This window comes from Gossypium raimondii, chromosome 10 (assembly GCF_025698545.1).
Source record: "Gossypium raimondii isolate GPD5lz chromosome 10, ASM2569854v1, whole genome shotgun sequence".
NCBI classification, from domain to species: domain Eukaryota; kingdom Viridiplantae; phylum Streptophyta; class Magnoliopsida; order Malvales; family Malvaceae; genus Gossypium; species Gossypium raimondii.
In genome coordinates, this window is record NC_068574.1 from 8,571,436 (window position 1) to 8,594,393 (window position 22,958).

At 33.4% G+C, this 22,958-nt stretch overlaps 2 protein-coding genes and 1 non-coding gene across 3 annotated transcripts; 2 read left to right on the forward strand and 1 right to left on the reverse strand.

The window, feature by feature from the left end:
* Positions 1-3,896: 3,896 nt before the first annotated feature.
* On the forward strand, positions 3,897-8,966 carry LOC105777214 (signal recognition particle 54 kDa protein 2). The gene is made up of 9 exons (XM_012600341.2): positions 3,897-4,342; positions 4,806-4,905; positions 5,072-5,225; positions 6,262-6,412; positions 6,504-6,652; positions 6,774-6,874; positions 6,984-7,141; positions 8,097-8,211; positions 8,306-8,966. The coding sequence occupies exons 1-9, from the start codon at positions 4,112-4,114 to the stop codon at positions 8,635-8,637; spliced, it is 1,491 nt and encodes a 496-aa protein (XP_012455795.1). The 5' UTR covers positions 3,897-4,111; the 3' UTR covers positions 8,638-8,966.
* Positions 8,967-9,645: 679 nt separating this feature from the next.
* LOC105777233 (PX domain-containing protein EREX) lies at positions 9,646-17,372 on the reverse strand. The gene is made up of 10 exons (XM_012600373.2): positions 16,930-17,372; positions 16,192-16,302; positions 15,209-15,307; positions 14,969-15,055; positions 14,431-14,539; positions 13,595-14,289; positions 12,025-12,189; positions 11,696-11,938; positions 10,829-11,047; positions 9,646-10,085 (listed from the first exon to the last, which is right to left on the reverse strand). The coding sequence occupies exons 1-10, from the start codon at positions 17,170-17,172 to the stop codon at positions 9,798-9,800; spliced, it is 2,259 nt and encodes a 752-aa protein (XP_012455827.1). The 5' UTR covers positions 17,173-17,372; the 3' UTR covers positions 9,646-9,797.
* A 488-nt stretch (positions 17,373-17,860) lies between these two features.
* TRNAA-UGC (transfer RNA alanine (anticodon UGC)) lies at positions 17,861-17,933 on the forward strand. Its single transcript has one exon. It is a non-coding gene; the product is annotated as a tRNA-Ala (tRNA).
* The last annotated feature ends 5,025 nt before the right edge of the window (positions 17,934-22,958 follow it).

The window sequence follows — 22,958 nt, forward strand, 5'->3', positions numbered from 1 at the left end:
CGGCACTCAAGTCACACTATCCAGTTTATCCCGATAGTTTTTGAAACATTAAATTCAGATTATATGGCATGTATAGGCTCTTGTGCTATTTTGGTTAATTTTTGGCTTATGTAAATCTTATGAATGATATTTTATGCAAATAACCAATTTGGTATGAGAATGATGTATTGTAATACCGAAAATTACTACAAGAAGAAAGTAAGATAATATTCACGATATAGTAAAATAAGGAAATAAAGTGATAAAAGGGTAATTTTGAGTTATGTCAACAATGGGAAGTATATTATGACATATTAATTCAAGAAAGGATTAAATCGCAAAAGTAAGAAAAGTTTTGTTGCCCAAGAGTAAATACTCAAAATTTGAGGGGTTAAAGTGTAAATACAGAAAAGTTAAAGAACCAATAGTGTAAATATTTTAATGGTGGAATAATCTAGAAACTAAGGAAAATGGATGAATTAGGACCAAATTGAAAATGTGAAGAATTTTGATAGACTAAATTGTAATTTTACCAAATTAAGTGATGACTCAATGATGGAATATTAAAATATTATAAAGGGCAAAATGGTCAATTAGAGAGAGAATTCTAGAAGGTAATGATGATGTTGGTGATATTTTAATTAATTAATTAATTAAATGTTATTTAGTTAATATTTTATTAAGATTTTTAGTATTATTTTATTATTAAATGATTAATATAAAAGGGAGGAAAGATGAAGAGAAATCATCATCTTTCCCATGCATTTCACATTAGAAGGGAAGAGAAGAAAGAAAGTTTTGCTTTCTTTACAATTTGGTCATTCCACCAAAAATTTACCATTTTCACCTAGAAATCAAAAGAATTTTCATAGCCATCAAGAGAGAAAGATAACAAGAAGACTATGGGGAACTAGAATATCAAGTTAGATTCAAGTAATAGAAGCTGGAGGAGAGAGAAAATCAAGTTAAAGTTTGAAACCAATAGGACAAGGTAAGAACATCAAGATTTCAACATATTTTTAAATGTGATATTATTGAAAAAGTATGGAAATGATGTTATAGTAGAGTTTTCTTATATAAGGTCTTATGTTTTGATATATTAGTAAAGGAAAATAAGAGAAAGTGATGAGAAATATTATAGAGAAAGGGAATAAGGGTGTTATAAATTTAGTAATCAACATTTTGCACTAAAATAGTTTTGGACAACAGCAGAGGTTAACTTTGAAAATCACCATAAATTGTGGAAATCAAATTAGAGTATTAATAAAATATTGAATTAAATTTTATTGAGTCTAGTTTCTCATAGAAGGAACGGTGTAAGTAATGTAATTGTAAATCATGAGATATAATAAATTTTGTGAGACAAGGCCAGAATGAATTTGGGTTCCCCTGTTTTGAATTGGAAAAATCATTAAAAATTATACAAAAATAATTATGGGTTATAATTTATATTTTTTAAATCCTTAATGAGTCTATTTTCAAAGAAACAAACGGGGACATCATCTGAATTCTGTACAAAGAGATAATTATTTTTTAGTGAAGAGGGGTCGGAACTGTCAAATAGTGAAATAGGGGAAACTTTAAAGAATAAACTGTACTTATTGGTTAAACCAAAAATTCTGAAAATTTTATAGCAAGAAAACATGTGAGTCTAGTTTCAGAGAAAATTAACAAATCTCAATTCGGAGTTACGTAGCTCAAGATATAAATAATTTTGTTAATATGACTCAAGTGGACAGCTTTGAATAAACAAATAAATAAATAGTGAAATTATGGATAATGTTACATATAAGCATGTTATATACATTAAGGATGTGGAATGGAGATGAGGAGGAGGAAAATATATGATTATTCAACTAGCATGAGTTTTCATTAAAATGGCTAATCTGCATGCTTTAGGTTTAGGGACTAAATTGAATGAAAGTAATATTTTAAGGGTAAATATGTAAAATTTTCAAAAAGTGACCAAATTGTATGAAATGAATTGTTTTATTATTTAAATTAATAAATTGAATGAAATATTAATTTAGATCAATATTGGGTGGAAATTCGAGGAAAATAGAAAATTACCAAAATATCCCTGAATTTTGGTATTTTTGCAATTTAGCCTAGTAAGTTCGTGTAACTTGAATTATATTCTTAAATGCTTGAAATGTTTGTTATTGATGTGAATATGATTTGAATGTTAATTGTATGAAAATTGATGAAACATTGATATATTTGATAAAAAGGGGAAGAAATCCCGGTTGAATGGAAAGAAAATTCGATGGATCTCTAAAAAGGAATTGACGGTAAAAAGGATCTAGCCTGGATGGGTGATCCTATTCTGATATAGCCCTCCCGAAGAATATGTGGTAATTGGATTTAGCCCGGACGGGTAATCCGAATTAGGGTCTGAATTTAGCCTAGACTGGTAATTCAGATCCAAGCTCATTAGAGTAATTGTTATTGCAGGGGATTTAGCCTGGACTGGTAATCCTGACAATACTCTATAAGTTTATATTACAGGGGATTTAGCCTGGACTGGTAATCCCACTATAAGGATGAGGTTCGCGGGAGTGTGCTCTCTAAAATGGAAATGTGCGCACATGAATATGAATTGAAGGACCCGGATTTGTACACTAAAGTGTACCCCTGAAAATCCATTGAAATTTCGAGTAGTTCAACGGGATAAATATGGAAAAATAACAAGGGAATGAAAATCATGGAATTAACGAGCTCATTAATCTTGGTATATATATTATTGATACATGGAAATTATTGAACTAACTTGAATGTTGAGTTTATGCATGTCAGGGGAATAATGCATTGAATGACATTTATAAGTTAAATTGGCCAACGTTAGCTCATTAATGTTTTGATTTTGATTGATTTTAAATATGAATGCTTGATGAAATGAAATGTCTGTAAATTGATTTGTAAACTCTGGTAATGCTCTATAATCCTATTCTGGCAATAGATACGGATTAGGGGTGTTACAGGTATAGTTGTTATGCTAGTATGTGTGGCTTACATATATTTGATTTGTTGTGGTTGTAGTAACTTTTTTAGGTATTTTGATTTGGTATTGCTTGAATGAGTTGATGAATTGAATTAATGTGTATTTTGAGATTAAATTGTATATAATTGTGGTACCAATGAGGGTACATTGGTTAGGCACATATTAGGTTGGTTTTGATGTGTTTTTGACCTGATTGAAGTCATTTTGATTTTGTATTTTGGTTAGTATTTGAGTTTCTTAAGGTCCAAGCAATTTGATTATGTTTGTATTAATGTATGATTTGAATGATTTACTATTCCATTGTCCTGTAATACTCCGTAACCCTGTTCCGGTGACAGATACGGGTTAGGATTGTTACATCTCTCCTATATATACTCTAAGGAATTATGAAGAAGGGATCTTTTTCCCCATCAACAACCCTAAGCAATATCTCTAGCACTCTATCTTCCTTATCTTCACAATCTCCTCTACTTTACTCCCTTACTTTTTCGATTTTTTGCCTGTTTAAGTGAATTGGTCTTCTTAGCACCACCACATTTTTTTTTATTGTCTCTTTCCTTGAATTCTTGTGTCAACAAATTTATAATTAATTTTAGTTTTGCTAATGAGAAAAATGTTTTATACTTAAAATAATAAAATAACTTCAAAATTTTTATAAAAATATTTTAAAAAAAATACTATATAAGAATTATTTATTATTTACTTAAAAGTGAATTTTTCTTAGAAATATTTGTAAATATTATTTGATATTTTACAAAATAATACTTGAAAATTATAAAATAACGTTCACTTTGTCAAAATAAATACATAAATCTAAAACTCAAAATAAACATAGAAAAATAAAAATAAAAAATCAAATCCGAACTCATCCCTTGGAATAAGAAAATAAAAGCTAAGTAAAGATTGGGTTGGGTGGTCAAAAACCTAGCCCAATATTGAGATATCTCAATCATTACGGTTTCCTCCCCACACTGACTTTACCTCATTTTTGATCTCTCCCATTTGATACCCTTTCCCTTACATCAGATTTCTCAAAAATTATTTTTCATTTTTTTAGGAAAAACCCTAAATTCTTCAAAACTCTCACGGACAGAAATCTCATTCGATTTTCTCCAGAAAAGTTTAGCGAAGATGGTGTTAGCACAATTAGGGGGGAGCATCTCCCGGGCGATACAACAGATGAGCAATGCCACGATAATCGATGAGAAGGTTTTAAACGAATGCCTCAATGAAATCACCAGAGCTCTTCTTCAATCCGATGTTCAATTCAAGCTCGTTCGTGATATGCAAACTAATATTAAGAAGATCGTCAATCTTGATGATCTAGCTGCCGGTCATAACAAGCGAAAAATCATCCAACAGGTTTATTTCATATTCTGAATCTTTTTGTTTTTTTTCCTTCGAATTGAGAATTTCGGTGGATTTAAACCACGATTTAGGGTTTTATATTTGAATATTAGTATTTTGAATTATTGTATGGGATTTTGCTAGTAAAAATGTGAATTATTTTATAAATTTTGAGAATTTCCTCTTTTTTCTCCTTTCATGATCTTAGAATGTTTATTAATTCTATGCTAAAATTAATGATGTTAATGAGATTTATTGAAGCTCTGGTTTTTGTTTTTGTCTGCTTTTAATCCAAAATGCTGATAACATTTGACTTAATGGCTCTCTTCTATTATTTCATTTTATTTTAACGTGAAAACTTCATGTAATTGGGTAACTTTTGATCCAACACTTAACAAAAGAAATTGTCTTGGTTCATGCTCTGATTCTTGTATTAGAGGTATATCTGGTTCTAAAAAGGGTTTGTTTATTGCTATAGGCAATTTTTAATGAACTTTGTAAGATGTTGGATCCTGGGAAGCCGGCTTTCACACCGAAGAAAGGGAAAACGAGTGTTGTGATGTTTGTTGGTTTACAAGGTAAGCTTTGTTTACATCCTCATGTAGGTTGAATTATGTTCCAATTGGTAGTGAGGCTGCCTTTGCCCATTGTTGTGAAAGCTTTTGCTGTGTTCTGAATGTGTTGGTAAGGCCGTATGGAATACTTGAATTTTGAAGTTGATTTTTCTTCGTTAAAAATTTTCAGGGTCTGGAAAAACAACTACATGTACAAAATATGCCTATTATCATCAGAAAAAAGGTTGGAAACCAGCTCTAGTCTGTGCTGATACATTCAGAGCTGGTGCTTTTGATCAATTGAAGCAGAATGCCACTAAAGCTAAGATTCCATTTTATGGAAGGTACTTTCTTCTTTTGTATTCATTGTTGTGGTCAAGGATGTAAATTGCAGCTGTGAATGTGTTTTCGGTCGCATCGCATTTATAGTAGTTATGGATATAATAAATTCTAGGGTAAACTAGAAAAATAGTCACATATCTTTGTTTAAGTTTACGTTTTGGTCACCGATGTTTCAACTGTAAGAATTTGATCACAAACGTTATCAATTTATAACAATTTGGTCACTGGTCTGTTAGTTTCCGTTAAGTGGTAGACGGAAATCATAGCTGGCAGCACGGAAGCCATTAAATGGCCATGTGGAGGCCATGTCATTTCCACATATTTAAGCAATTTGTTTTTTCAAATTTTAAATGATTTTCATTTTTTTTTAATATTTAAGCAATTTCCACCACTTAATGGCAACTAACAGAGACCAGTGACCAAATTGTTATCAATTGATAATGTCTGTGACCAAATTGTTACAATTGAAACATCAGTGACCAAAACGTAAACTTAAATAAAGATATGTGACTATTTTTCTAGTTTACCCTAAATTCTACTGCAGTTAATTGTGGACCCGGTAAATACTGGCCTTGGATATCTATGGTGAAGAGAGCTGAAACTGCAAAATAGCAGCCATAGCATTGCATGTGTCCCCTACTTGTAGTTGCGGATTGAAGTTTAGAATCTGGTTTGATTGTTTGTTTTATATAAAGGTAGTTTGATTTGAAGTTCTTTAATTCTTAGGTCGGGGAAGTGAGGAATAATGTTGACTCTAGGTAATTTTCAACAATAATGACTTGTGTACCTAGTTACTGGAATGTCTTTTAAATACATAGAAGGGCATAAGAGGGAAGCATGAAAATACATGCATTCAGCTAGTTTGTTTTTCTGTTTCTTGTATATGTAATGCATGTGTACACATTTCTATGTATTTTGTGCTCATAATGCTTTCTACCCTGTTAGATTCAAATCACTGGTTTTCATTTATTGTCATGATTACTGCCGTGGGTTTTATCTGCAGAATGTCTTTAATGGTGTTTTCTGCTATTCATGCAGCTACATGGAGTCAGATCCTGTGAAAATTGCTGTGGAAGGTGTTGAGAGGTTTAAGAAAGAAAATTGCGATCTTGTAATTGTGGATACCAGTGGGCGCCATAAACAGGAGGCTGCCCTATTTGAGGAAATGCGTCAAGTCTCTGAAGCAACGGTATTGTTCAGATTTTAAATGTTCATTTTGTTTCAGGATAATTGATGCTAATATTCCCTTAATTATTTTTTACTTCTGTTTTATGTTCCAGAAACCAGATCTTGTTATTTTTGTTATGGATAGTAGTATAGGTCAAGCTGCTTTTGATCAAGCTCAAGCATTTAAACAAAGTGTTGCAGTTGGTGCTGTAATTGTCACAAAAATGGATGGTCATGCAAAGGGTGGTGGTGCTCTCAGTGCGTAAGTGTTATGACTGTTCTTGCCTTCATTTTTTATGTCCTACTCAAGATAGCATTTGCCTTGCTTCCATTAGGTTGGGTTCTCCTGATTTGTGTGCTTCTTGATTTGTGACTTCTACCAGGGTTGCTGCTACTAAGAGTCCTGTCATATTTATAGGAACTGGAGAGCACATGGATGAGTTTGAAGTGTTTGATGTTAAGCCATTTGTAAGCCGTCTTTTAGGTATATATCTCCTTTTCCTGTTATGTATTCTTTTAAATGCAGAAGTCATGGATTTCAAAATGGTGATGATTGTTTGAAACACTGTCTTGGTGATTATCATTCTGAATAGGCATGGGTGACTGGTCTGGATTCATGGACAAAATTCATGAAGTTGTTCCCATGGATCAACAACCTGAGCTTCTCCAAAAGCTTTCAGAAGGGAACTTTACCTTAAGGATTATGTATGAGCAATTTCAAAACATACTCAAAATGGGTCCAATTGGGCAGGTTATTCTTATACCACTCTCTTTGACTTCCATCTTCCTTCTGTTGCCCTTTTGTTTTAGTAAAATTGAAGTTTGGTTATTTTGTGTTAATGGGTGTGCCTTTTAGTGATTCTTCTGTATTGCATTTTCAAATGCTCTGATGTATTTGAGTGTTCAATTTGGTAGCTTGCACCCGTCTTAGAATTTAGGAGATATCTACATAATTTCCCATTCTGCAAACTTTTAATTTCTATTTATGTTTGATGTTAGACGTTTTTCTAAGTTTTTCCGTTTGCTGAAAATTTTTGGTGAAAGTAATTAGTAGATTATAATACTTTCTTCTAGAAAGTTTGATAAACAGCCTTCTCAATAGGTGACTTGTTAGTTTAAACTACTAAACATTTTGTAGAAGAGAAATGGATATCATAACTTTGGTATCAGGGAGGGGATAAGATTCTTTTAGTATAATCATAATAAATAAGCTTGATGCAAGAGTTGCTTACTCTTGACATAAAAAACTATATCACAGAGTTGGAAATCCCTTAAGTGTTCCCAGATCTTAGTTAGTTCCTTCATGGAGAAACTGTTGCCTTGTAATCAACCTTGTATGTACTTTAACGATCCAATGAGCTAAATTTAGAAGTGTTCTGGAAATTTTGGTATAAACAAGTTCTGATATTCCTAGCCTGTTTCAAAGTGTTGAGAAAATATCAATCTTGTTGCTGTGAGTTCTCTGGTTTTTCCTGTCATGCAAATACTCCCTGCATTTAGATTGCTTGTTGTATCTACGAATTTCAAGGTTACATGCTTATCATCATGCATCGTCTTTCCTGCTTTGCTTGATTACTAGATTGTTATAAGTATTTAAATCAGGGGCACATAGTGTATGCATAAGCTTTTGGATGGTGATCCACTTCCCCATGACCCCGTCCAATGGTAACTTTATTCTAATTCTTTACATCGGTTGCTGTCTGCAGGTTTTCTCAATGCTTCCAGGATTTAGTGCTGAACTAATGCCGAAAGGTCGTGAAAAAGAAAGCCAGGCAAAGATCAAGCGCTACATGACCATGATGGACTCAATGACGAATGAAGGTGAGTGAATGCTCTGCTTTATTCAATTTCTCAGTACATGTCATGCTGCTAAAGTTTAGGATCATGAGTGGTGTTGATTGTTAATTTGATACAGAGTTGGATAGCTCAAATCCCAAGCTCATGAATGAATCAAGGATGATGCGAATAGCGCGGGGGTCGGGACGTCATATTCGAGAGGTAATGGAAATGATGGAGGAGTACAAGCGGCTAGCAAAGATATGGAGCAAGATGAAGGGGCTGAAAATTCCAAAGAAGGGTGAAATGAGTGCGTTGTCTCGGAACATGAATGCACAGCACATGAGCAAGGTCCTGCCTCCGCAGATGTTAAAGCAAATTGGGGGTATGGGTGGGTTGCAGAACTTGATGAAGCAAATGGGTTCTACCAAAGACATGATGGGGATGTTTGGAGGTGGTGGGGACAAGTAATGTAATTTTCCACACCCACTCCAAGGCTCTACTTTGGACTGCTAATGCAGGACAGGATTCTCCATGTTGAAGACAAAGAGAGAGAATATATGCATATCCCCAAGTGCAAACTGTGTTTTCCAGCACAGGCATGTATTGTGATTTTGAGATATATAATTTTTCTTTTCTCACTATATTTCAACATTTAGAATTCAATTTTCTCCTTTTGTACGCATTTAGATGAGCATAGAAGTGTTTGGGACTGAACTTTTTACAAATGAACTATAAATGTAACAGCATGTTTGGTTTGCTGAATGGAATAGATATTACGATGTTTGGTTGGTTAAAAATTGTGAATAAGAATTAGATTTCTAGATTGTGTTATTTCTCTAAACTGTTTGGTTGGTTTAATTGTTAAGGAGGTGGTAAAAGTACCATGGAGGTCTGGATTATATTTTGCTTTTTATTTAAAAATAGTTAAATTAGTTTCTACACAATAAATTAAACAGCAAATAGGTCTCTTTGTTAAAAATTATTTATACTGTTTGGTTATTTTATCAACCATGTTAGCTTTAAATAATAAAAATGGTTTCAGCGAAATGAATGGAATTTTTAATAGTTCAATTTACATTTTAATTTGATGTATAGAGATTAATATATATATATATATATATTTTTAATAATTGATAATACTTATAACATTTAAGCATGTATCCATTTATTTATTTCTACTCTTGAACAATCAAAGAAATGATTTCTGGATTGAGTTATTTCAGTGGTTGAAACAAGGTTGGCACTTTGGCGTAGAATGACCCGCACTTTCCCCTGTTATTTTTTATTGAGGCAAATAAAATTATACTAATGCTCAAAATAAATAAAATGTTTGGGAATCAAGTCTGTAGTCAAGCTTACAAAATTCAATTTAATCAAAACTTTAGCTCAATTTATTTTATTTGTATTGATTTTTGGATCAACTGATTTTTTTACTAATGTATCGGTCAGTTATTATTGATGTAATCATCTTCCCCATTTGTAATGTAAATAAAGGATAAATAATTAAATAATAAAAAAAATTGTAGCTATACGGCAAATGTGCAGTAGTAATACAGGAATGAGAAGATTATCTTGAATTCAGAAACAAATATCAATTCACTATTTGTTATCATCTACAGTTTATATCTTTACAAGAATTTGCTCAGAACAGTTTTCCTCAAATGGGTTTCCTCCTCTTCCTCTACCTCTTCTTCTTCACTATCATCATCATCATCATCTTCGTCAGTCTTCACATATGCATTGAGAGCACAACGTACTACCGAGTTCACTTGCTTCCTTAATCTTGCATTATCAACAAACATATCTGTTAGCATCTTCCTCAGCTCGTCATCAATTCTTTTATCACCGTCTTTCATCTTATGGCTCTCTTCCGATCTAACCACCGAATTTTCTACATCTTGTGCAAGGAGCTGTGCCTGTACATACTCAAAGCAGTCAGCTCTCGGAAACTGTTTTATTTTCAACTAATTCTACGAAGCAGTTACATAGAAGACTATGCACGTCAACATGCAAACTAATTCGCATAAACATAGGAATACTAGGTGCCAACTTAGCCGGTGAGAGGATCAGACCAGACAGTTGATCAAAGATTGTCATATATCATTTCGGGAAAGAGAAAAAGGACACGGTGATTGCACCACAAAACGAACGAAGGAAAACATTACTATTTTTGAAGGACATTCCAAAAGTTATGTTGTTAGATATACAATCCCCATCCCCCACCCTTATTTTCATAAAACATCATTCCACCACATCTTAGGAGCAGATCCAAGTCAAAACAAGCTCTTCTTTTTCTAGTTTGAAAGTTAAATGGCTCCTTTAAGCCCTAATTCCACACCTATAACCTAGAAATTCTCTTCTATTGAGCTTTGGCTATATTCTATAAAGCAAGAATTGACAACAATAAAAAGGGGGCAGCTACTGGTTTAATTGCTTCAAACAATATCTGGTGTATAAAACAGTAGACATACGGATAAGAGAAATGCATGGACGCATACACCCATGCTAGTTAGAAAGCAGTTTTGTAACTATCATAATAAGCGACAATTTCCAAACCTTGAATAAACAGCCACTCCAAATGCCAAACTTTCTGAGAGAAAGAGTTTCAACAGAATGTAAAAAAAAAGTTCATAACTCTAAGTTCAGGCACAAAGGATACCTCAGCAAGAAGGAGACCAATTCGATTATCAGAAGTTGTTAAGAGATCCAGAGCATCAGATGGAGATGAAGTATCAACATTCAACTTATCCTCTTCCTCACTGAGGAAATTAACACTGCATTCTTGGAGCCGATCCCAAAGAAGATTGCACTCGTGAAGCAGTTTAGCATTGGCAGCATTGGCATGCTCCATCCTTTTCTTTTCCTTCTGCATAACCCTCTGAAAAATGCACATGGAACAACAGAATGAGATGTTTCTTACTTAGAATGACTTTACCATAAGGCTCAAAAGTAGGGAATAAACCACTGAAACAACCAATTGAGGTGTCCATGGGCCAGGCAAGGCCAATCCTATTGGAAAGGAAAATCCTTGCCCAAGTCCTGATCCAATGTGTAAGGCCTCAAAGGCCCTTTTTATTTTTAATGTTAAAAATATATTGACATTTTAAGATTAAAATTAGGTCAAAAGTAGTACTCAGAAAAATAAACCTAGGCTTCGCTGGGCAAAAAATAAAAACCTTGTCCAAGGCCTGGCCCTTGGACAAGATATACAACCAATTTATCTGACCCAAAAGTAACGAGGAAGATGCTGAAAATAGTCAGGGAAAACCCCCCCTTGCTTTTTGCTTAAAACAAAGGACAATCAAAGAGAAGTGAATCAAGAACATCAAAAATTGATGGAAGGGGCTAGATACGTAATGCAGAATGATTCCTTTGAAGCTAGTTGATTCAATAGATTTTATATATATAAATAAAATAGTGGCTCCTTTCATAATTTAATATTATTCCACAAGAAAAAGGTAAAAAGGAAACAGATATAGTATTGCTGTATTGGTATAATTTTGTGAAGAAAAAGATGATAGATTACCTCCAATTCTAGTTTTTCTTTCATCACACGGCTAAGTTCTTGCTTCAATTCAGATTGAGAGCTTCGAAGAGATTTCACCTCCTTAACAAGGAGCTTTACATCGGCTTTTGATTTCACCTCTAACTCCTCGTGATGTTTTTGCAAGTCTGCAAGCTGTTCTCTAGCAACATCCAACTCTTGCAGCAACGTTTTGCTCTCCTTCATCAATAATAACTTTGCTGACTCAACGTGTGCCTTCTCATCCTGGAACATTTTTACCCTTATTAAAGATTTTCATAATTAAGTAGAACTGTTCTAATAAAAAAAATGTTAATAACAGAAGAAGAAACCTGTTCCTTCTTTAATTTCAATTCCATTTCTAAACACTGTTTCCGAAGCAACTCCATATCCCACTGCATTTGAGTAAATCTTTCTCTTTCAAGCAAAACAGCTTGTTGCATGTTTTCATCACAATTCTCTCTAGTGGTTTCAAGTTCCACTTCCAAATCCTTAACCTACATGAGAAAATGAAATCAAGTCAGTCATCTCATGCCTAATCAAATTATAATTAAGCTTCATTAAGTACGTTAAGACAATTCTTTTTCTAGCTACAGAAAGTATGAACCTAATACAACAAGAATGGAGGGAAAAAATTCATGTACAACCTTGCTGGTTCAAGCTCAATATCCACACCATTAATACCGTTATCATATAACCATAAACAAGAGCATCCTAGTTCACAAGACACTGAGACTGAAGCTATAATGAAAGGTTTTCCAAGTAACCATTTCTCGGTCCTAAGAGAAGATCATATAGCAGTTAACTTGTATTACTAAGTCTATAAATATGAGAAATAAATTTCAGCTCGATGTTTGGTTTATAAGGAATCCAATTTGAATCTTCTAATCCTCATCAATATCAGTATACCATCAGGCTAATTAAACACAGCAACTAGTTAGTTTTCAAGCCTTCAAACTCCATTATGATTTGTAATGAGTGCCCATAATAAGGTTCAACAATTTGTCTGTGCAGCTTATTTTTTGAAATTATTCTGTCAGAAATGTCCTACATTTCAGACAAGCAATGTTAACTGAATTAGCTTCCTCTTACATTTAAGGAATTATTAATTGGACAATGCTAAAATATCCCCTATATTATGTTTTAGAATGGCAAGAGTGTTCTTCTAGACATGCATGTCCTTGCAAAAAATAATATATAAAACAAAGGTACTTAAGTTGTTTTTGGCTAGTAGGAAGTTGTCTAGTAGAACAAGTGATGTTCTGCAAAAAGCAATATAATGATATCTTACACTTCTAGTATTTCCACACCACACATTTATCTTTCAAAAAAATTATCAAAATCTAACACATACTAGTTTTGAAAGTGTGAACACAAACCCAAAGTCTAAAAACATAATGGATTTGCCTAACCAGTTAAGTACCAAATAACATCAAGATCACAGATCATAAAAGCTGACCATCTCTTCCTTTTACATATTGTTTGGACAAACATCATAGACTCCAGAAGAAAATTTATTTAAACATCTTGAGAAGGTAAGGATCAGACTGTTGCATATTTAATATGAGAAAATCCAAGTTCAAAGTAATAAGAAGCAATTTGAAGGTCCATAGTCTTTTTCAGCCTTTTGGCAATTGAGAGGAATAAAATTAATATCATTGAGAGCTTTACAGGTTCTCAGGCAATTTAAGATCTACAAACTAAAAGAAAAAATAACTCTTATCAAAGAAAATAGAAGATCAGAAAATGTAATAAGTTGGAATGAAGTCATAATGCAGATATAAAAGCAAATATACCAGAGCATGAAGAATGAATGAGTAATACCGATTTCTTCATCAACACAATCATGAAATAGAAATTGCATTAAAAGGGCTTCTACATCCCAACTATAGTTGAGAATACCTTTGTTACAAGGAACTGTCTAACTGCAACTTCTTGATTCAACCTTGATATAAGATCTTCCATGTCTGTATTTGCTGTAGCTAGTCTCCTCTGCAGCGTATTAAGAACCCTTTTTAATTTATGGCGCTCATCTGATAGAAAAAGGATAAGCAGATCTTTATGGAATTGTAAGTCAGGGCTAAGAGAATCCAAGTTTCTAGAAGCTTCAGCACTTTCAGGCATGTCATGTAACCCATCACCAAACAAACTAGCTATTCCCAAGTTTGATATTTCACTTGCTCGGACTGAACTTAAATCACTTCCAATGCTTTCTATTGACAATCTTCGAACATGGCCATCCATTTTGCCATGATCCGGTTCAGGCAAGTGCTCTGCTCCATCTCCACGAAGAAATCTCCTGTCAGTATTATTTTCAGTAACTTTATCTCCTGCAATGTCACTTTCACGTCCAGAATGCACTTTTTTCTTCGTACTTTTCTGTAAGGGTTCAATCAAATTGGGTTCCAAAATTGAATGTTCCATGGAAGGACCAGCAGAACCATCCTTTCCCTGCCTTGGAGTTCCAAGCTCAGATATCTCAGAAGAAGCATTATCAAGATCAGATGCATTATCAATATCTAAGTAGTTCTTGGACAGAAATAAAGGAGCCACACTACCAACAGAAGAAATGGCATCAGATTGATTGTTGTCAAATGCTGTAACAAGACAAAACATTTAGATCATGAAGCATAACTTAATGTGAATTTATAGTCTAATCCTAACTACAAATACAGGCTGCAGATAAAGACGTAAAAACATGTTCATCCATTTACAAGAGGCATCAAGGTAACACCTACAAGACCTCGCAGCAGCTTCCAGCTCAAGAAATGTTGCCACTGAAACACTTCTGGAAATATCAATATCTGATAAAAGTTTTTCCATCCAATCCTCCAAAGAACACCTTCTCTGCAATAAACTAACCATTTAGAGAATGTTATTATTCCTATTGTATCTAAATAAGCTAAGCTCATTTCAGGCATTACCAAAAGGAGAATGAACACCATTTAATGTCGAAAAAATAACACAAATACGTGACCAATTTTCAGATTGCCTATACATAATGAGAAAAGGGTTAAAGCTGTGCATAATACACTACTCAAAATTCACTGGCTCACAAGCACAACCAATAACACAAGAATTGTCAGTTGCTTTTCCCTGGATTGTTAAAGGACTAAAGCATGTATACATAGAAAAATTAGATAAACCTTTAAACTTTTAGGCTGCCTAACATGATTAATTTTTCCAGCACTGTTTGCTCAGGATAACACATAGTGACCTACAATTATAAAGATTCAATTGCCGTGAAGGAAAATAAACAAACATCTTTTAGCTTACCTCCTCCAACAGCGTTCTGTTTTTTACCCTCAAAATTCTCTTTGGAGGAGCTGGAGGCAGATTTTTCTTGGGAAATATCTTCTTAAGCTGCGAAAACAGCGGGAAAAATGAGAAATGCAATAAACAAATTTTAAAAATGAAGCAAAATATGGCATATGAGAATATAATGGCCGAAAGAGCATGAGATACAAAGAAGATAGTAAACTTTCTCAGATGATAAAATTAGGTACAAAAACGTACTTCAGATAGTAGCTTCAAAAAATCACTAAATCTTCGTAATATTTCCCGGGTGGTAGTGACGCCTTCTGGTGATTGAATGCCAACTTGAACCCGGTAAAACTGTCATCAATGAATGTTAAATACAAAACAGTTGAAGCAACTAGTCCATAACTAGAACTTAACAATCATGAAAAATGAGGAGAAAAATCACCAATAGAGTAAGAAAAGAATCTCTAAAGGAAATACATACAGATAATACAATGCAAAAGGGAAAAAAATCATTAACGTCATCATGTTTGTAATGTATATGACCAAGATTTAAAACAAAATATGCATACCCAGTATATCAAGAGAACTTTCTACTATTTCATTTCCTTCTTTTTCAATTTAACTTTTGATTTTGATGCTTGTGCCTAGGAGCTACTTCTATCATGCAATTTTATTATAGTAGTCTTATTGATTAATTACTAGACATATGGATGGATGGCTAGGAATACAAGTTATCTTTAGAGTTTTAATCTAGGGTTATTTTGCTATTTGCAATTATCTTTTTTTTCTAATTAATAGACTTTAGGAACCCAAGGTTTATCTAACCCTAAGTTTTCCAAAAGTTCAAACTTCTATCTTACTTGTTTCTCATCCTTATTTCTGTTGATTTGCTATTGTTTTCTCCCTCACCAGACCAGCTTGTCCCAAACCCTGAAGTGGCTGCAGTACTAATGCATTCCCATTGGCCAATGGCCTAGTGAGCATCACCTAATGCCTTCTAATACCATAGCATTCCTATGTACATACTTCATAAACCTGACTTCAATCCCTTTCAAATACTCTCTATATTGCATCACTCTCATCTTAAGCATGCTTTTCTTGCTAAACATCTTTTTAGTGTACCATGAGCAGTAACATATAGCAATATAGTTAGATGAAAAGAACAAATTTCATTGAAAATGACTAAGTTTGATCTAATTAAAAAGAAAAATTCTTCTAAGAAAATTAAGTAGTACCACGACAATATCTGAACCTCCAGATGTTGGCAGAGTAATCCAAGAAGGAATTGTAACACAGTAACTCCACCCTGTCTGAGGATTGTGAGGCCAAACAGTGTCCCGCCCATCCTGCAATGAAACTCAAATTAAAGAATGATATTGGTGAAGATGAATCAAATTTCCGAAAGGAAAATGCCACAAATAAATAGAACTTTACATAAACTAAGGTTAATGACATGCTACATAGCAGCCAAATAGCCTGTACCTAATCAATGATAACAATGATTTGGAAAAGATTCAGGCAGCATAATATGCAATGGTACGAGGAAGCAAACAGAAAATCATTTTCTTAGCCAGTCACAATGGTATCGTGGTTCACGTCGTTCATTGGAACTTAACAATTAACTAGGGAAAAAAATTATATGACAATCTGTAAAACAGACAAAAAAAAAAAACTCTAGCGCATCAATCTTCCATGTTCATGAATCCAAGCATAAAAAAAAAGGACATTCCTATAGCAAGCAGCTCAACTTGTTCTTAATTCCACTTTTTAAGTAAGATTAACAATTAAATAAAAAAGAAAGGAGGGGAAGGGGAGAGCGAAACCCGTCATGGGTAACCTCTTGTACTGATTCAAACTTGAACTTTTAACTCAAATTAATTCAAAATTAAATCTCAAAAAAAAAAAAAACCTTAGCATTTGAAATAACAAAAATCACTTAAAACGAGAAATGAAATGAAGAAAAGAGGAAATACCCATCTGCGAGGAGGTAAAGACCAATCCATCCCCAAAGGCAACGGCGAGGTCCGGTCATGGCGGTGCTTTGGTGGACTCTTAGGAGTAGCGGTGGAAGTTGGTTTATTTCCAGCATCAACATCACCAGAATCACTGGGAGATGTAGTGATAAAGGAAGCGAAAGATGAAGGGTGATCGATGATAGGATTATCAGAGAAGTTGGTGAAATCAAATAAAGCGAGATCGTGAGCGTATAGATTCATGGCTTTGGGATTTAGTTTATAGAAAGTGGAGTCGGGATTCCGAGGCTATATCTTCCCCTTTTGCTGCACCTTTACGGTTCAGGGATTGGAAGAGATAGAAACTTTGGGGACCTTTTCTTTATTATTTTGACTAGTCCAAAAAGTCTCAACTAATTGTCTTGCCAAATTTTGACCAACACAAGAAAAGGTTGGCCCAATCCCCGCCTGATTTTAAACTTTTTTTTGGAGAATTATATTAAAGATAGCTCAATGCTTGCACCAAAAAGTAAAACAAAGATTGAACATCACTATAACAGGGTGACAGACAGTTAATCAAACATCGTTTGTTGAACAAATGAAAGATTGAAGTTCACCATAACTCTATAACTCAACCTTTATCCAAGTCTGTTCAACTTTGTCGTAGATTTTTTTGGAAAATTTTCCTTTTTATTTGATCTAGTCTAAAAGTTATGTATTCTTTTTTAATTTTTCAGATTTTGATGTTTATATTTTATGAAAATGGATAAATTAATGCAATTGTTGATAATTACGTGAATTTAAATTGGTTTTTTTTTACATATAAATTATTGGTTTATATACTAAACTAATCAAATAAAAAGGAATCTTTTCCAAAAAATCCAAGACAACGTTGAACGGACTTGAATAAAATTAAATTTATATAAAATGTTGTTTAGCTTAAAATTCGACGGGGGATGTAGCTCAAATGGTAGAGCGCTCGCTTTGCATGCGAGAGGCACGGGGTTCGATCCCCCGCATCTCCATTTTGCTTTCTGCTGCTCCACGTAAGCCATAAAATGCCTACTCTTCTTGGCAGGCTCTCTCTTTTTGTATCTTCCCTCTGTTAGCCCCTTTAATAATAATTGGAACTTTTAGCCTATTCTTTTGCTTGTAATTTGATTATAAAGGTGGTGTTAGAGAAAGTATGAGAAAGTGTTACAATTTTCAGACAGAAGATTTATCAGTATTTTATTCATATTTGCAGTAAGTGGTTTATTTGTAATCATAAAAAAAATGTTAATTAATAAAATTAATAAATACTTAATAAAAGCTATCATTTAAAACAAATAAATTCATTGTTAATTTTGAGATCTATTTAACAATGAGGAGAGTAAATACACTAAATTCATTTGTTTTGTAAAGTTATGAAATTTAAATTAAATCCTTTTTAATTTTTTTTCAGGAAAGGAATTGATATTAATAGAGAATTTAAAGAATAGTCCGAAACAAAGATAACCATTTGGCATTGTCTCAAAGAAGTTTTTCTCTTCCCGAAAAATATGCTTCATAGGCTTAGAAATCATAATACGGAGGAGCATCCTGCATTCATCAATCAAGGGCGATAAATAAAGATTAGTAGAAGAAGCATTAGCCATAAAATGAATAATAGTTGTAACATTTACTTCAATCTCAATATCTCTAACGTTTAGGTCTCTAGCTAGCATGAGCACATCCCTAAGAGCCCCTAATTCCACTTCTACACTTGTTGCGCTCTGAATGTAAGCAAAGGCCACCTATCAGCTAATCCCCGTTATGGTTTCAGATGAGGGCCCTTGAGCCAGCGTTTCCCGAGTTCCCCACCTATGAACCGTCTGTGTTGAACTTGAATCCTCCTCTCGAAGGTGGCTTCCACGATACTAGGATGAACTCGGGGAGCACTCTCTTTTTCATCAAAGAAGAAATAGCCACGTATTCTCCAGCATTTGAAAACACTCTCTCTACAAAGTGTATGTTTGACCGTCTCTTACCAAAAATTAAAGCATTACGTGAGAGACATATTTCCCAAAGTGTAAATGCAAACAACAAACTCCAGGGGATTTGGTCACACTTGGCCCATTGGTTGGATGTTAGATTTCTATCAATCCAGTTGTTAAAGACAACCGATTGACATTGGGAAGACCTAAGAATGATAACCCAGAACTGATTTGTAATCTGACATTCCCAAAATAAGTGTTAGATGTCTTCTTGGGCGTTGGAGCAGAAAAGGACATTCATCCCTCTGCCATGTAGTAGATGATTGGTAGGGAAAGCTTGAAGTCCACACTCACATGGGAACACTTTAAGCTTTGGAGGGGTCTTTGCTTTCCAAATAGACTTCCAGAGTCTCGCCATTTTAAGGAACGTCGGATAATGCTCCTAGCGCAAGCAAATAGGCACTCGCTAATGAGAAGGAACCCAAACTCGTAAGGTTCCAGTAGAGAGAATCCCAACTGTTGGTGTTGCAAAAGAATGGCGTACTCAGAAAGGAGTCAATTAAATCTCTTGGGAGTTCCGGAGGTAATCAACTCAGTCCTTGGGTATCCCATTTAGATTTTACTTGCTCTAGAGTCCAAGAATCTTCCTTATACGACATAGTTTCTTGTATTGCTCTCTTCAGAGGTCCTCTTTCCGTCCAATTTTCATGCTAAAAAATTATAGATCTTCCATTATGCGCCACCAATCTCAATCCTGACTCTATAAGTGTAAATCCTTCTCAAGGACCTCAAAGTTATCGATGTGTTCTTTAAAAGTTGGGGGTTGCGTGGATCAAGTAGGTATTTTGCCATGAGAGTTTTAGCCCATAACTTATCATGCTATTGGATGAGGCGTCATACTATCCTGATCAAGTGAGCTTGGTTCTTATCGAAAGCAATTCTCAAACCTCCGTTTATCTTCGGGACGGGTGACTTTCTCGTAATTGACCAGATGGAGTTTATTTCCCTATTCATTCCCTCCCCATAGAAAGCTTTTGTTAATACGATCTAGTTGTTTAAGGGTACTAGCCAGGAGCATACAACGTTGCATAAAGTAGTTTGAAATTGATGTCATAGTAGACTAAATGTGTAATAATTAGTTTTTCAATGGTGTCAGAAACAGTAGTTTTGGAACCCCATTTTCGACGAGTGAGTCCGTAAACATCAGTATTTAATATTTACGATGTCAGTATAAAGTTTAATTGAAGTTTGGTCCAATAATTTTGTTAATTGAATAGTTAGTTATAGTATAAGGACTAAATCGTAAAAGTGGTAAAAGTTTAATCGCTATAGATTTTAAGTAGTGGAAAGCCCGAAGAAAATGGTTATTTGGTAGTGGATGATGATGTAATACATTAGCTTAAGTTAATTTGGTTTAAAGTTAACTAAATAAGCTTAATTAGTATAATTATTAATTAATTAAAGTTAATTTTAATATAAAAGCTAAATGTTAAAATAAAACAACCATTATCATCTTTCTTCCACCCTCGTTGCCGTCAAAAGAAGAAGAAATAAGGGTTTGAAAAATTCAACTTTAGTCCTTCAATTGATTGGGATTTGAATCAGGTTGAGAATAATCGGGAAAAAATAAAAATTATCGAATTGTCCTTATAATTTAACTTGTTTGCCAATTTCTCTAGGTAAGTTCATATGGTGTACTTATGTTTAAATCCATATGTATGTTATATTGTGAATTTATATATGTAACAGTCCGATTTCGACCCTAATCGGAACAGTGATTTTGGGACCACAAATCTGAGTCATAAAAATATTTAAATATTATTTTCTATGTTTGTAATTTGTGAATTAATATGTGTGAAAATTTCATGATTTAATTTTACTATTTGTGTGCTAATTTGATAAAAAGGACTTAATCGCTTAAAATGCAAAATTAGAATGCTATATGTAAAGGTATTTAGTTGCTATGACTTTTATTATATGGAGTCCTTATCTTATTATTAAACCATATGAATATTGGATGGACAAAAATGCCTTAAGATAGTGGATTTTAAATGAAAATAAAAAGGCTAATGTGGTAATTTGTCAAATAAAAGATAAATTAGTTAAAATAAAGACAAATTAATTGTCATTTGTGTTCATCCACCACCGAAACTTAGAAAAGTAAAAGGGTTTGAGAGTTTTGAAACATTTGGTCATTGCTAAGCTCAATCAAGGTATGTTTTTGTTTCGGTTTTTGATAATTTTATGTTTTTTTGATCGTTGCTTCGAGTACTATAAAACCCGTGTTTTAATTTTTAAATTTGATGATTATTTTGTGTTTTGCCATTGATGATAGCTTGTGGTTTTTGTTGTTTGATGATGAACTATTAAAGATATGTGAAAGATTAAAATGTTTTGTCTTTGGATTTTTGATGAATTTGAGTAATTTGGGCTAAATTATGAAAATAATATTTTGAGGGACTAAAATGTGAAACAAATGAAATGCATGGACTTGTATGAGCATGAGGAAGATTTGGCCTAAGCATGATGTGTGCAAATTTTGCATGTTTTGTGTTTTGTGCAATTTGGACTAAATTGTAAAAAGTGTTAAATGTCAGGGGAAAATGATAATTTTCCTATTTATGTGTTTTTGGATTAAATTGAATGGAATTATGTTTGAATGAGTTTAATTTGAATATGTTTAGATCAAGAACTAAAGAAATCGGATTTGGATCGGGGGAAAACAAAAATAATCGAATAGTCTTTTATTTCCGTCCGTCGATATCCGAGGTAAGTCGATAAGCATATAAATGTTGTTAATTTTGAATATATGTAAATTTTATATGCTGAATTGAAATTTATGAATATAAATATGTATTGGCTGAGTGCATATAAGCTTAGGAAATATGTTTACGAGATGGATTCGATCGAGTTACAACGTCCGAAAGTCCCGTACGAACCTTAGGAATAGCTAGGATATGTGTTATGTGTTATCGTGTAAGACCACGTCTAGGACGTTGGCAGCGACTTGTGATTTACGTGTAAGACCCTGTCTGGGACAGTGGCACCGATATGTGATTACATGTAAGACCATGTCTGGGACGATGGCGTTGTACGAAATGTTCGATTATCCGAGTATCCATTTTAATTCCGAATGGTTCAACGGGCAATAAGATGTTAAGATCGAGTGTAAAATTGAGCTAAAAAGGCTCAGGTACGTACTCATACTAAGTTATAAAAAATAAGGTAAGTTGAGTGTTGAATTGATGGTATAATGTTATATGTTAATGCAAATTATGTGATAGTATATGTGAATACATATATATTCAGCCTAATGATGTAAATGTATTATAAAAAGTAATGGTTAAGTGTACTGATATTTGAATGGGTATTCGGTCAAAGGAGAATTTATGCAAAATTTAAATGTTTTGATTTATGAAATTATAATTTGGAAATGTACTTGGGTTATTAATAGATTATTTCGGTTTGACTATATTAATTTTGTATATGACTAAATGTTTCCATTGCTTATGACTTACTAAGTTGTTAAAGCTTACCGTGTGTATTTGCTCTTTGTTTTTTTTTTTAGATTTTGAAAGTTGGTTACGAGCTCAGGGATCATCAAGGAAGTCCGTCACACTATCGACCTCTATCTCGGTATTTTGAAAGTTCAAAATTTTAAACATATGGCATGTATAGGCTAGTATTCGTTTTGGTTGAATTTTGAAATTATTTATATATATAAAGCCATGCGAAAATGGCTGAATGATAATATTATGGCTTGTGTGTATTCGATCATGTTTTAATGTTGTTTTGGAAGTGTGTTTTATGTTATAAAATGTGTGGTGGTTGTATACTTGTTTCGGCATTGTGAGGTATATTGTATGATTTTATTGTGTGGATTGGCATGAGTTGATACAATGATTATGTATTGAATGTGAATTGGCTATATAACTTTGGTTGTTAATCGACATTATAATAAGTGTTTCAGATTAATTTTGTTAGCCGAATTAGTAAGAAACAAGTTGGCTTTTTGTGATATTTTGGTTCAATGCATAATAAGTGTAATAAACACGATTTGATTTGGCATTAGTATTTATGAATTAGAACGAATTA

What these genes read in the sequence shown, in the direction of transcription:
- LOC105777233 (XM_012600373.2), bottom strand. Translation starts at nt 17,172, where the DNA reads ATGAATCTATACGCTCACGATCTCGCTTTATTTGATTTCACCAACTTC. An exon ending in TGAAATTAAAGAAGGAACAG is followed by an intron (nt 11,939 to 12,024) that starts GTTTCTTCTTCT and finishes AAAATGTTCCAG; the next exon opens with GATGAGAAGGCACACGTTGA. An exon ending in AAGAAAAACTAGAATTGGAG is followed by an intron (nt 11,048 to 11,695) that starts GTAATCTATCAT and finishes TGCATTTTTCAG; the next exon opens with AGGGTTATGCAGAAGGAAAA.
- LOC105777214 (XM_012600341.2), top strand. Translation starts at nt 4,112, where the DNA reads ATGGTGTTAGCACAATTAGGGGGGAGCATCTCCCGGGCGATACAACAG. An exon ending in AGCGAAAAATCATCCAACAG is followed by an intron (nt 4,343 to 4,805) that starts GTTTATTTCATA and finishes TTATTGCTATAG; the next exon opens with GCAATTTTTAATGAACTTTG. An exon ending in AAATGGGTCCAATTGGGCAG is followed by an intron (nt 7,142 to 8,096) that starts GTTATTCTTATA and finishes TGCTGTCTGCAG; the next exon opens with GTTTTCTCAATGCTTCCAGG.